The 13413-nt window shown below is 51.3% G+C and overlaps 7 protein-coding genes across 7 annotated transcripts; 3 read left to right on the top strand and 4 right to left on the bottom strand.

Annotated features, from left to right (window-relative positions):
- Positions 1-248: 248 nt before the first annotated feature.
- On the bottom strand, positions 249-2063 carry BCR37DRAFT_388436 (WD40-repeat-containing domain protein; the record flags this gene model as incomplete). The annotated part of the gene is made up of 1 exon (XM_040870622.1): positions 249-2063. One exon carries the CDS (start codon positions 2061-2063, stop codon positions 249-251), a length of 1815 nt encoding a protein of 604 aa, XP_040723780.1.
- Positions 2064-2301: 238 nt separating this feature from the next.
- On the bottom strand, positions 2302-4683 carry BCR37DRAFT_86545 (WD40-repeat-containing domain protein). The gene has a single exon (XM_040872515.1). It carries the CDS (start codon positions 4476-4478, stop codon positions 2541-2543), a length of 1938 nt encoding a protein of 645 aa, XP_040723781.1. The 5' UTR covers positions 4479-4683; the 3' UTR covers positions 2302-2540.
- Positions 4684-4728: 45 nt separating this feature from the next.
- On the top strand, positions 4729-5970 carry BCR37DRAFT_381550 (cyclin-dependent kinase). The gene is made up of 3 exons (XM_040869724.1): positions 4729-5188; positions 5230-5339; positions 5382-5970. The coding sequence occupies exons 1-3, from the start codon at positions 4853-4855 to the stop codon at positions 5806-5808; spliced, it is 873 nt and encodes a 290-aa protein (XP_040723782.1). The 5' UTR covers positions 4729-4852; the 3' UTR covers positions 5809-5970.
- A 1126-nt stretch (positions 5971-7096) lies between these two features.
- BCR37DRAFT_388439 (uncharacterized protein) lies at positions 7097-8632 on the top strand (the record flags this gene model as incomplete). The annotated part of the gene is made up of 1 exon (XM_040870623.1): positions 7097-8632. The coding sequence occupies one exon, from the start codon at positions 7097-7099 to the stop codon at positions 8630-8632; it is 1536 nt and encodes a 511-aa protein (XP_040723783.1).
- A 233-nt stretch (positions 8633-8865) lies between these two features.
- Positions 8866-9309, bottom strand: BCR37DRAFT_388440 (calmodulin; the record flags this gene model as incomplete). Its single annotated transcript, XM_040870624.1, has 1 exon — positions 8866-9309. The coding sequence occupies one exon, from the start codon at positions 9307-9309 to the stop codon at positions 8866-8868; it is 444 nt and encodes a 147-aa protein (XP_040723784.1).
- A 235-nt stretch (positions 9310-9544) lies between these two features.
- Positions 9545-10367, bottom strand: BCR37DRAFT_381555 (uncharacterized protein). The gene has a single exon (XM_040869725.1). The coding sequence runs from the start codon at positions 9961-9963 to the stop codon at positions 9715-9717; it is 249 nt and encodes an 82-aa protein (XP_040723785.1). The 5' UTR covers positions 9964-10367; the 3' UTR covers positions 9545-9714.
- Positions 10368-11073: 706 nt separating this feature from the next.
- On the top strand, positions 11074-11871 carry BCR37DRAFT_388441 (uncharacterized protein; the record flags this gene model as incomplete). Its single annotated transcript, XM_040870625.1, has 1 exon — positions 11074-11871. One exon carries the CDS (start codon positions 11074-11076, stop codon positions 11869-11871), a length of 798 nt encoding a protein of 265 aa, XP_040723786.1.
- Positions 11872-13413: the final 1542 nt, after the last annotated feature.

Raw genomic sequence — 13413 nt, forward strand, 5'->3', positions numbered from 1 at the left:
TTTCGCTTGCATAGTGCCGAAGACGAAGTTCCAGAGAAGACCAGGCTCATAAGCAACCGATGGGTCTTTGCCCTTCGTGCGTCGCAGTCGCAGAAACCATGACTTGCCTGAACAAGAATTGGTAGCGCCTTGCATCTGAAACAAACATCGAGGTGGATCCACAGAAACTGGCATCTTTTTCGTACTTGTTGCCAGGGGCTCTTGCGCTGACACTTCAGGAATGCCGATGAGGGACACGATGCTCTCGACTAAAACAGAGAGACGCAGGTGCAAATGCCAGGACCTAGACCCTTCGAGCATCGTAGGTGATGGAGCTCATGAGCTGTCATGATGCGTGATTCTCCGTTTTTTTCTGAAGATCCACGCTTGCCGCATAATCTTGCGGCAAAGAAGGCTTCAGATGCAGGCGAAAACTTGCCGGAGAGTGCTCTCGACTTGAAGTCAGAGTCCTTTAAAATTGGACAGAATGGCTCGAGTATCTTGATGGTGTCATCAATGCCGGACACAGCAATTTGAGGCCAGAACGGGTGTGGTGCCATGGCATTGACGGTGTCAGTATCGCATTTCAGTATGTTCATCACTTTGCCGCTCCCTCGATCCCAAATGAAGAGAGCGCCATCATCGCTACCGCTCATGACGTATTCATCGTCCATACCATAGTAGCAGACGTCCTTCGTGGTCATGATATTGATGTGGTCCTTGAAGGCGCGCGAAGTGGGCTCAAGCTTCGGAACACCATTGACAGACTTGCAGGTCGTATTGGGTGCAGGTCGCATGCTGGAGGTTCGCAAAACTTGCATGAAAGGTCTCAGCAGATCCTGATCCAGCATATAGCTGTCGCTATCATATTCATCATAGTACCTTGGGTCGAACCTCGAATCGTCTGAATCGCAACTCTCTTCATCGTCGTAGTCGGAATCATCGAAGTCTTCTTCGTGATCATGGTCATGTTCAGCATCGGAATCCTCGTCCTCCATGTGCCAAGGATTCTCCTGGATTCCAGGCTCTGCGGCTGCTTCAGGAACGTCATTCTCACCGGAGATTTTCTTGTCGCTGCCACATGATGGGCCATCGCTGGGCGCCGAAGAGTCAAATCTTGTTGGCACTGCCTCGCCGTTGATGTCATACACAAAGATACCCTCATTTAACCAGGAACAGAGCAACTCGCTGGGTCTCGCTGTACTGAATTTGAGCGCTGTCAACTCTGCGTCTCTCTTAGAGACATGAGACGAGAAGAGCCGAACAAGTTGCGAGGTCTTTGACTCGTCCAGACCATTGATGTCGCCCCACTGCAATTCAACGTGGCGAAGCATGCGTCTATCGTGCAAAAACGCAAAGGGTGCGGAGCCGCCGGTAGCAAATAAGTATGGCATGGTGCGATTGATGGTCAGCGCAGTCAAGTTATTTCGTGGGCTTTTGTAATGGACAAGTGGTCGACGTCGCATCGTTTCTGCAATCCCTTGACGCAGGTCGTACTGTCGCACTGACCCATCTTCTGAGCACGTCAAGAATGTGTGGCTGTTTTCCGTTACAATTCTCTTGACGCGATCCATGTTGTTGGTGTATACGCTGGGCGGGGAAGTAGTTCCTCTCTGCGCAATATGCTCAATGTCGAAAACACGTACTTCAGCGTCCCCGGCCACAGACACAATCTTTGAATTGCTCGTATTGGGCAGCCACTGTACATCAAAAATGTTGGCTCGATGTCCAGTATGAATCGAGCGTGATGGTATAAGTCCCTTGGCCGACTCTTGCGCATCCCAGAGCATGATGTGTGTATCGTCACTTCCGGAAGCTAAGAAGCGGCCATCCTCTGACCAAGATAGTGCATTGACACAGCCGTAATGGGCCTCCAGATCCTGAGCTCCATCCATATTGAGAGTGAGGTCTAGTGCACCATATGTCTTCTTGTTGTAGCCAGCGCTACCTATCAAAGAGCGTTCGAGCAGCGACTTGGCGATAGAGCGGTCTTGCGTTTCTGACCAGCATTCTACAGAATCGCCAGAGCTGACCGAGGCACTGCCGCCGGTATTATCATGTTGGCTCTCACATTCAGAGCACATGATGGAGCGCAAATTGTATGTGCACAAGAAAGCTTAGTTGTGCGTATATCTGCTCGATTCAGTCTCCCAGATCGAGACAGATCATGACCAAGCCAGTATGAGTGACACAGCAGAGTCGAGATCTTTTGCTGTTCCAGCGACAGCAGGAGTATGTAGGACGTGAAGGGGCTGAGAGTATCCTTAATACTCCTTATGTCGTGTCAGTGCTCGGCTAATTCTCGTACATCTTTGCCACAGCTTGGGCTCATGCAAGGCTTTAAGCCATGAATCTCACTTGCGAACAAGATCGGTACAGGAGCACAAGGAGAGGGGCCTGGAGGCCTCTAGAATAGATGAAGAAACTATAAGATGCATCGCAGCAGCATTGCATACCCCAACAGCGCTGCATGCACAGATACAGGAATGCCGTTGCACATAAATTTTCGTAATTGCTCGCTTGCTGAAGATCATGCAGCGTCGTAGATGGCAGTAAATGTACTAGAAGACAAAAGGATCAAATCCATTCTGCCCAATGCCCCTGTGGCTTCGGCGCCGATTGAGATCGTCGTGACTCAAGATCACTGTCTCGTGGCACAACGCCAAGGACCCAGCCTTACCTCGTAGCTCTGTGTAGTAATCACCACATCCACATGTACGTCCCTCGCGAATCTTGTCGTAGTGTGTTTCTGAACCATACCCGGGATCGTGCATGTCTGGACAGAATGGTTCGAGGATTTTGATGGTGTGATCAATGCCAGAAACTGCAATTTGAGGCCAGAACGGATGAGGCGCCATAGTATTGACAATGTCATTGTCACATCGCAGCGTGGTCAGAAGCTCACTATCGCTTCGATCCCAGATAAAGAGCGCGCCTTCATCGCTCCCGCTCATGATGAATTCGTCGTCGAGACCATAATAGCAAACATCCTTCGTGGTCTTCTCGTTGATGTGCTCTCGGAAAGATTGCCCAACGGGCTTGACTGTCGGCACGCCTCGAACAGACTTGTAGGCACTCTTTGGTGGCTTGCGAGCGCCTGCGATGACTTTAAAAAAGACTCTCAGGAGATCCTCGTCCATCGTGCCACCTTCAGCATCATGCTCATCTTCAAAGTCTGTGCGGAATGTTGAAAAATCTGGTTCCCAATCATCACTGTGGTCGTCATAATCGTCTTCATCGTCGTAGCCATCATCGTCCTCACTTTCATCTGCGTCGTCTTCATCCTCCGTCTCCCAGCCGTCTTCATCGGCTGCAGACTCTGATTCGGGCCCATCACTCCCGCGGTCATTTGTCCTGTTGCCACCGCTTCGAGTTCCAGGACTCGGCACTAAAGGTACACCAGACGTAGAGGGACCAGTGTCCGCTTCGAGAATGCCGAGAAAGTGGTTTCGATCACGTTCCATCGGACATACGGCAGCTTGTCGAACGGAGGTGGAGGCTGCTGCTCGCTGGGGTGCGGAAGAGCCAATCTCAATTGGCTCTGCTTCGCCATTGATGTCATACACATAGATACCCTTTGCTTGCCAAGAACAAAGTAGTTCAGTGGGTCTAGCCTTGCTGAATTTGAGGGATGTCAGCTCTGCCGGGCTTTTCGTCGACCTGGGTGAGAAGAGCCGAACGACTTGTGAGGGTTTTGAATCTTGCAAGCCAGGGACTTTGCCCCACTGCAGCTCAATATGGCGAAGCATGCGTCGGTCGTGTAGGAATGCAAAAGGCGCAGACCCTCCCGTAGCAAACAGGTATGGCATGGTGTGATTGAGCGTGAGGGCAGTCAAAGCAACTTGTGGATTTTGAAAATGCACCAGAGGTCGTCGTCGCGTCGCTTCTGCAACACCTTCGCGCAGATCATACTGTCGCACGGATCCATCCTCTGAGCAAGTCATAAACATGTGACTGTTTTCGGTCACGATCTTCTTGACGCGATCTGTGCTGTTGGAATACACTCTGCACGGGGCAGTCGTCTTTCTAGTTGCAGTGTACTCAACATCAAACGCACGTACTTGAGAGTCTCCAGCCGCAGAAACAATCATGGAATTTCCCGTGTCTGGCATCCATTGTACATCAAAAATATTAGCCCGGTGACCAGTGTGTATCGAGCACTTCGACCGAAGTCCTTTGGAGGTTTGCTGAGCGTCCCAAAGCATGATGTGCGTATCATCACTTCCTGATGCCAAGAAGCGACCATCCTCTGACCAAGACAACGCATTGACACAACCATGGTGTCCGCTCAGCTCATCCGCATCATCCAGGTGAAAAATCAAGTTCTTGCTGCCATATGCCTTCTTCCTGAAGCCAGCGCACCCGCCTAGAGAGCGCTGAAGTAGAGACTTGTTCATCAAGTTCTTTGGCAACGCTGGCCAGTAATCTTCATGTTCGGCAATGCTAAGGGAAGGAGTGCTACCCGTCCCGTCCACTCCTCTCTCACATTCATAGCACATGATGAGGGGTGAGTAGCTACACAAGCAAGCTTTTTTATGCTTTGCTAAGTCTTTTGAGGAAATCTCAGCATGTGCGACACGGCAGAGTAGAGCTCTCCGCTGTCAGCTGGGAGAAGAACGCGATGCGCCTTCCCCTTGTACCTTGTAGCGAGAAGTGGTTCGTGTCAGAGTCCACTCGCCAACTGAAGCCCGCGGTTGTCTGCTCGGCTAATTTATTTTGCGGCGAAAGAGGCTGGCCTACGTTTCGATCGCAGTACGCGCTACGCATCGTTCTAGCAGGCGCGCCTCCTCACTGCTATAAAGAACGAGAGTGCCCTCCGTGCTCCTGTCGCTTGGCCCTTTTGCTTGCTTGAGTGTGTGCGCTCCTTGCGACGATGAACTTCCAACAACTAGAGAAGCTTGGTGAGGGAACTTATGCGACTGTCTACAAGGGAAAGAACCGGACGACAGGCGAGACGGTTGCGCTGAAGGAGATACACTTGGACAGTGAAGAGGGCACACCGAGTACGGCGATTCGAGAGATCTCACTCATGAAGGAGCTGAAGCATGAAAATATCGTTGGACTCTGGGACGTCATCCACACGGACAATAAGCTGATGCTGGTCTTTGAGTTCATGGACAAGGACCTCAAGAAGTACATGGACTCACATGGAAAGAACGGCGCACTTGAGCCAGCGACCATCCGGAGCTTCATGTACCAGCTCATCAAGGTTTGTATGCTCAAGTGCGAGAAGCAATATGCTGATAACAGGGAATCGCATTCTGCCACGAGAATCGCGTTTTGCATCGTGATTTGAAGCCTCAGAACCTGCTCATCAACAAGAGAGGCCATCTCAAGCTTGCTGATTTTGGTCTTGCGCGGTAGGCTGACTGTGTGTGCATCTCGCTCGTGCTAACATTTAGGGCCTTTGGCATCCCGGTCAATACCTTTTCGAATGAGGTTGTCACGCTATGGTACCGTGCGCCTGATGTCTTGCTCGGCAGCCGCACTTACTCTACATCCATCGACATCTGGTCAGCTGGCTGTATCATGGCTGAAATGTTCACTGGTAGGCCTTTGTTCCCCGGATCCAACAACGAAGACGAGCTGCTCAAGATCTTCCGACTGATGGGCACACCCACCGAGCAAACATGGCCCGGTATCTCACAATACACAGAGTACAAGACGACTTGGCCGTACTATGTCACACAAGACCTGGGGCAGATTCTACCCATGATTGACAGCCTCGGTCTTGACTTGCTATCACGATTGCTCGTGATGCAGCCGAATCAGCGCATTTCGGCAAAAGATGCCCTGCGACACCCTTACTTTAGCTCTGCTTACAATTGAGCAGGCGGTCTCGGAGAGAAAGATCTGACAGAAACGATCGCTTGCCACTCTCGGTGATTCTTCGTATGCTGGGCCATTGCTGGCAAGATGCAGCTGCAGCATAAATTGCCATTTCTTAAGACCATGTACAAAACTTTTTTCATGACCATTTCCTGCAATCCATATACGATATCATGAATGTAGTTTTTGGACGACAGTGCCGTGTCTCGCGTTCATCTTCTGCATGACTTTTGACTATGCCATCATTGCCAGTATTTTTGGCAACTGCGTGCTCATGATTTCAGTGATTTCTCCGAGCGGCAGGTGTACGCTCGAATGACATGTCAGATGTCAGTGTGCCAACTGCCGCTGTCTGGGTCCTGCTGTCAAAGCAAGCCAGCGCTAGCGAGGATTCTGAGGCTATTGAATGTGATACGTTGACAACACTTGGCTGAGTCTGTGAGCAATGAGCATAGCACTGACATGTTGCCAACTTGCTATACGCGTTGCGATGCGGATGTGACGCTGCGGTGTGGATGCCCAAGATGGCATCTCCGAATAGTGCGTAATAGCCGCTCTTACTTTTTATTCTTGACGGACAACGCCCTCGTCACGTCAGATGTGCCATCACAGATGCGCATCATCGCATGCCTGTCATCTATCATGATTCATGATTCATGATGTATGAAACAGTATCACGGCAGTATGATCTGCTCACAGCCGTACATGTCCATTGTCCAGTGTCAGCTGTCAAGACTCAAAATTAAACGTTGCTAAACCCTGCCGGTGCCCCTGTCTATGCCCAACTCTCCGTCTCGCAGACTCCGCCCACCTGGCCCCGGTGAGCTGGGCACTCTCTCATCGACAAGCGGCCCCAGTGCAAAATGCCTTTTCAAATTTTCGCACAAGTCGGCTCTGGTCTGGACATGAAATGGGCGCAGCTTAGCGTACGCGACATTGCTACGAGCTCCTTCCTTTTCCCTCATAACAACCATCTACGCTCTACACCTAGCTTCGGGGTCGTGGACTCGTGGTGCCTGGCAGATTGAATATCTCCGTCTGGCCCTGCAGCGGGTTGCTCCCTTTTCACCACTGTTTCCTGCTCCCCTTCAGGCTCAAACCTGGCGATCACGGCGGACGAGATTAAACGCCAAATTCTGGAGATTGCAGGACAGGAAACGACGTCGTATACGCAGTGCACACGCTGCTGAACACAGTCATTGTGCGTTCAACAGCTCTGCAACAACCAGGACATCAGGTATATCAATCAAGCGACACACAAGCAGCAGGCCGGCCATCTGCGCAGCCCATGGCCGATGAAGGTCGCGCAAGACCTCGTTACACACACCCTCGGCAACACGCACGACCTGCTTCTCATAGCGGACAACCAGCATCACAGCAACAACAGCGCGGAGATATACATGGACCCTCACCGCGCTCACTCAGACCCGTCTCGTCGAGTCTAGCAGCTGCTGCACCACCCCCACGACTCAATATCCAGACGGCAATTCCAGCTGCTCAGCAACAAGAGTATGGTCATGCACCTGGCTTGCCCCCCTTTGGCGATTCAATGACGGAGCCTCTTACTGCTGGTGGAACAGGTGGACCGAGCGTCAGTCTACTCATCATGAATTTACCCTTTCGCGTCCGTTGGCAAGATCTTAAGGATCTATGCAGACAAGCATGCGACATTGAACGTGCAGATGTGGCGCTTGAACTCGATGGTCGGTCTCGTGGCTTTGGTGAGATTGTTGTTGCGAATCGGCAGGATGCGCAAAAGCTGTTTCGCATGTTTGATGGGTATGAGTGGATGAATCGCAAGTTGAGCGTGATTGTCATGGAACCGACACAGCAGCAGCAACAGGTTGTTGGGCCGCCTGGTGGGATGATGGGGCCGTCTGGCGATACACAAAGCTTACAAGGTATGATGTCTGGCATGTCGCTCTCTCAACCCACAGCGCCGCCACCCCTTGGCTATAGTATGCAGCCACCTACAGATGAGCGTCTTGTGTTTGTTGGCAACTTGCCTTTCCATCTACAGTGGCAAGACCTCAAAGACATGCTTCGACCCGCTGGCCGCATCACGCGTGTTGAAATCTCCACCTCCAGAGAAGGTCGTAGTAGAGGCTGGGGAACGGCGTTATTCGCAACGGAGCAAGAAGCACAGATGGCTGTACAGATGTTTGATCGAACAGAAGTCGAAGGTCGTATCATCAAGGTACGCAAGGATAAACTCGGCGCTCAGGCGAATCCAAATTTCACTACTGCAACGCCAGCTGGTCCAGTGACTGGGTATACGCCACCCGGGGAGCCCATCTCTCGCAGTGTAGGGGTGACGCCTATTCCGAAATTAGCATTCGCAGTACCACCACGCAGTGCATCCATGAACATGTTGGCGCCACCCACGCCAACAAGTCCCATGATGTTTACTGCGCCAAGGCGTGCATTCACCGCTGAACAAGAAAGACGACGTCAAGCGGGGGAATTGCAGGGACTCATGCAACAGCAGCAAGTTTTGGGACCTTCTAGATTGTCTCAGGCGTATGCATTGCCACTTGCAACACCTGTTGGTGTGACCTGGGACGGTGGATCAACGACATGGCAAGCGCCTAACCCATATCCGTCGCCGTTGCCAGGCTATGCACGTCAAGAACAGTCTGGGTATCCATCAATGCCTCTGCAGCAGCAACAACAACAGCAACAGCAACAGCAATTACCACCAGTAGGACAAGAACGGGCAGGTACGCAACGACTACCAGAACCCACGACACAGTCTACCATTGGCGATGGTAGCAGACACCAGCGTCAGTCGTCCAATTCGGTGGCCGATATCTGGCAACGCTGAAGACAAGAAACGGCCCTTATTTGTATAAAGATGAAAGCATGATGAGCATGATTTGAATTTCGGAGGATACGGCGGCGGAAACCTTAGATGGGTGGCGAAGGTGAATGGGCGAGTGAACGTTAATGAAGTGTGGGTCGCGAGCATCGACCAAGGGTTGAATTAGATTGTGAAAACAAAGAGCAAGAAAGACGCAGTCGCTAGTCATTTTTCCATGCATTCAAAACGCAACTGTATCATTGCGCTGATCCCGCCAGTGCTTCAACGAAGAGCTGATAGTTGAATTGACCGGCGCGTGTGTAGCCTTTGATTGCTCTGTCCACTTCCGCATCCGTCAATGCATCATACCCACTCGTCAAGGCTTCGCGCAATTCTGCAACATCAATCTTGCCGCCGTGACCTTCGTCAAAGCTAGCGAGCAACTCCACCAATTCCTCACGCGACGACATATCCGTGAGTAATGCCGACATGCTTGCAAAGTAAGCAGTGAAGCTAACACCACCACCGGGCAGTTGCGGCATACTCGCCATCATGGCCTTGAGTTCTGCTTGTGATTTGGGTTGGCCTAGTGAGACCCACATTTCAGTCAAATCTTGTTCATTGATGTGACCTTTGCCCTGCTTGTCGAGCATGCTGAAGGCTTCCTTGAATTGTGTACTGATGAGGGGCGCGCCTGCCATGCTGGTGGATCGTTGCGGCGCGTGTTGTGCTGCGAGGCCTGGTGGAAGTCTGCGCTCCATTGGGGTGATGAGTGATAGTGGAACTTTTGCGCCTTTGATAGTAAACGGTCAAGCAGTGCAGTAGCAGTAGCAGAAGCAGAAGCAGCCCGCAGGAGCACTTGTTCCTTTGTTTGTTGTGGTCGAGGCGTGTTCGACGTTCAGATCGCGTCTATTCAGATTGATTCTATAGACATCACGAGCGACAACTGCAGGGCCACTAATCATACTGTTCTACCTCTGACCTGTGTCTCAAGAGTACTGCCAGGCCGACAAACGCATCTTGACTGGCCTCGCTGACTTGCATACTAGGACTTGGACGATGAGGCGAACTTGTTTGCCTGCAATTAGATGAGTGCTTCTTGAAATTCACACAGTTTGCTGTGGAATATGGACGATTGGACACAGCACAATTACCATGGGCTTACGTTTGATCAGTCGGTTGAAGCTGATTGCCGCGACAATGCAGCAGGGCGGATACTGGGCACTCCAGTGAAAGAAGGAATGGCCTTTAGCAAGAGCTAGTGCTGGGCGCCTGTATTGAGGCACAAACATCGCAAGGGACGACGATGAAGATGGTAGCGATGTTCTGAGTGAGGCCGAAGACGAGAATTTCATTTCAGGCGAGACTATGCCGAGCAGGACAACGATGGTGACAGCATGGAAGGTTGGTTCTAGCCACGAAGCAAAAATGCTCAATTCATCCACTCGTGGTGCTCAAAAAGCTTGAGCGTTGTCTTTGCTGTAGTCTGGGGTCAAGACGGCGTGCCTCACCATGAAGTCATAGCTGTGCTCAATCTCAGCATTGTTTCAACCTCGCATGATTCAGCATTGATTCAAACGACTGTGTCTTTCCGAAATTTGCAGACCGCTTGAGACTCTAGACTCAGCGAAGGGAGGCTGTAAGTCATGGCATACTCATGTGGCTTGTAGAGACCTGTCTCCAAGTGTTCTGCTCCGGAATGCTCTTCTACAAGAGCAGCTCGAAAGAACGCACGTAGGTGCACGTGGTTAGTAAAATCAGGGGTACTCCAAGCAGGTCTGCAGCCCATTCAGGCACAACTGGCAGTAGGTACGACGCTGCTACAAAGAGATGCAAGATCTGCTTCTTGCAAATGCTCCATCGCAAGAGGAAATGATACAGCTGCCCTCCAAAAGAGTATTCGCCAGCGTTCAAAGAGTAGATTAGCCAGCTCTGCGGAAATTGAGAAGAATCTCATGTTGCGACATCATGTGAGGGATAAGCAGGAGTTATGAAACGCCCTTGAAGTCTCTGCTGACCCCTCAGCCTTGAAAAGGAAACAATTGGAGCGTGTGCCTTCGTCTGCGGCATAAATACAACTATCATCACCGTCCGTCCTCATCCCGGTTGATAAAAGCGGGCAGAGCATTCCACGCAGAGCAGGCTTTTCGCTTGACCTGCGTGGCATTCAATACTGTCAACGTGAACCAAAGACGAAGCAGATGAGACTCCCAGGAGTGGCTAGCTTCCAAGCTGCAGGGCACCCAGTCTCGTCACTCCTCCTTCTTCTTCAACACGAAACCGAGGCGCAACAGACTGATTGTTATATGATTACCGCCAGGGCCATAGGAACGGTCGAGTTCATCGACCCTCCTCCTCCCCAGAAGCGCGGAAAAAAGTGCCAGCCGATTTAACGAGTGACAGGTTCGAAGTTCTTGGATGGCATTTCTTGCAAGCAAGTCTGCGATGACCGTATTGCTGATTTGATGTACAACACAGCGAAGTATCATTGTGACCCATGCACGCGCGTGATGGATTCCAATGAACGATCTGATTGGGACATTCTCTTTCGAAATCCAAGCTGGACTGAGTCGGTATCCCCTGTGAAAAAGACTTGCTGGTGCGCCATAACGACTGTGCTTCAACGTCTCGTTAATCAGCTCCCTGTGGGGCAGACACTTCCGATGTTTCAATCTGCCATGTACCAGTCTCCTTTCGCTCCAAATTTCTGCCGCAGCGACCTCGTACTGGAACGATTTATTGTGAAGGAACTGAAGCTGGTAAGAGAAGATTGGTACCCAGATTTGAGCACGTTCAGCAATGCTCCCTTGACATTCATAAGCTCTCAAGACGTGGTGTGGTTGACCGGCGGTGGTAGTCGCTCGAACCCCCGAGCCGTGGTGCACCCTATCGCATGCGATGCTGTTGTGACGGACTTGCATCATGACCAAGATGCAACCGATGCGGAAGAGGCTTTTGCTGCAGGCGAAAAGTTGGACCTCGAGACTAACTGTACCATCAAATTTGTTGGTCGCGAGAAGCCACTTTGGGGAAAGCTGGGAATACGATGCCCTAGTACTGTCAGCGTATGGACGGGCATCAAACAGCGACTTCAGCAACTGTACTCGGCTGACCCACACGGCGAACGCCACAGGAAGGTCAGGGTCGATGCTAACGAACGTTGCGCAGAACTTGGCTTATACGCGGTTGATGACGAGTCTACGAATAAAGTGGTCAGATGGATAGAGGAGAACATCCAGCCACCTTTGTGGGAATATCTGTAGCGAGGCTCATCGAAGAAGAAGTCGTTGTCACGAGTCTAGCACGGCAGAGCGGAGTTGTCAGCTTGACCAGATATTCCCATAGAGCATTTGAAGTAGCATGATTATCAGCTGAATATCCTACAAAAGTGCGGCGATGCATGTCCTAGCCTCGATTGGTAGTACACGGTTAGACCTGTTGTGGTGGTTGATGTTCGAGTGTGGTGGGATTTAGCTAAAAAAAAGCTACGTCGTATTCAGCTCAACTACTGTCCTCCATTATAAGAAGGAAGCAAAACAGAGAACCTTCCGCACAAGGTGCCTCCAGCTCTCCACGCAGAACAACGCTTTAGTGCCGTAAGGCAAATTGGCTGGTCATAAGAGACACAGCATATCTCGTCACTCCCAGTGCTAGTCTCAATAGTGATGCTGTTCCCCAGCGTATTTGTAGTAAGGATTGCCGTAGCAAGCCTACCACAAGACCAGACAGGCTGGCCAGCGCAATGCTTTTTCGAAAAAACCCCGAAAAAAGCTTCGAAGCAAGCCGTTTCGACTAGTATGGTGAGATCCACTCATAGTGAGAGCGAGAAGGGGACACTCCCAAAGTGGGCATGCTAGACTACGCGGTCGAGAAACAGCGTATCGGGACCGGCACAAGAAGAACGAGGGCTCCAATCGGGGACCAGGCAGAACCCCGACCGATTTGATAATCAATGCCGCAAGGGCCGGCAATGATGCAGTAGGTGGTCGTTATATGCCATAAAGTAAACTGGAGGGAGCTGTACGCTTTGACCGCATGCGGCAAAGGTACAATAAGCTCAGATGAGACCTCCGGGGCCCCAGGTTGCCTTTGGTGTTGACCTAGTTGCTGCCATTTGTTGTTTGGAGACGACAGACGCTCCAAGAGAGTGGAAGGGAACTCTCTTACCTGTTTGATTGATGTTTGGACCCGAGCAGGAGTGACCAGGCTCTTCAAGACGACAAGTCGGTCTCAAAAACAGGGCGAAAAAAATTTTCACCCGCCAATTTTGCACGAATACAGCGGACAGGTGCCTGTTCTGTTGAGCAAGGCGTGAGACGTTACCCCTCTCGGAATGAGCCGACGCAGAAACACTATATAACAGGCCATCTGCTCTCTCTGATCTAGTAACTCATTTGGTGTTTCACTCCAGTGCTTGTTCGTTCGCTCAGATAAACAACAGATTACAGTCCCGTTGTTTCTCAGATGTCATCTCACCGCCCGGTAATCCCAGACGGACTGGTATCCCCAGAAATCCGGCCGGTAACCCCAGCCAACCAACAAGCTGCACCAATGCAGCGTTTTACGCCAGATATGGAGGCTGCAGTGCAAGCTGCTGTACAACGATACCTGTTGGAGCAGCAGACACCCCTTTTCGCGACTCCGTCCCGAGTTGTTTGTGCTCCACCACTACCAGTGGAGCCTGAGTCTCATGACCACATCTGGTCTTTGGTTCCCACCATCGGACTTCCCATTCCCGGGAATCCGTCATACGTCGGGTGTTTGCAACCTGATAACGCGACGCTGCGCCAGGCAATTGACACGCT

This window comes from Protomyces lactucae-debilis, assembly GCF_002105105.1.
Source record: "Protomyces lactucae-debilis strain 12-1054 chromosome Unknown BCR37scaffold_15, whole genome shotgun sequence".
NCBI classification, from domain to species: domain Eukaryota; kingdom Fungi; phylum Ascomycota; class Taphrinomycetes; order Taphrinales; family Protomycetaceae; genus Protomyces; species Protomyces lactucae-debilis.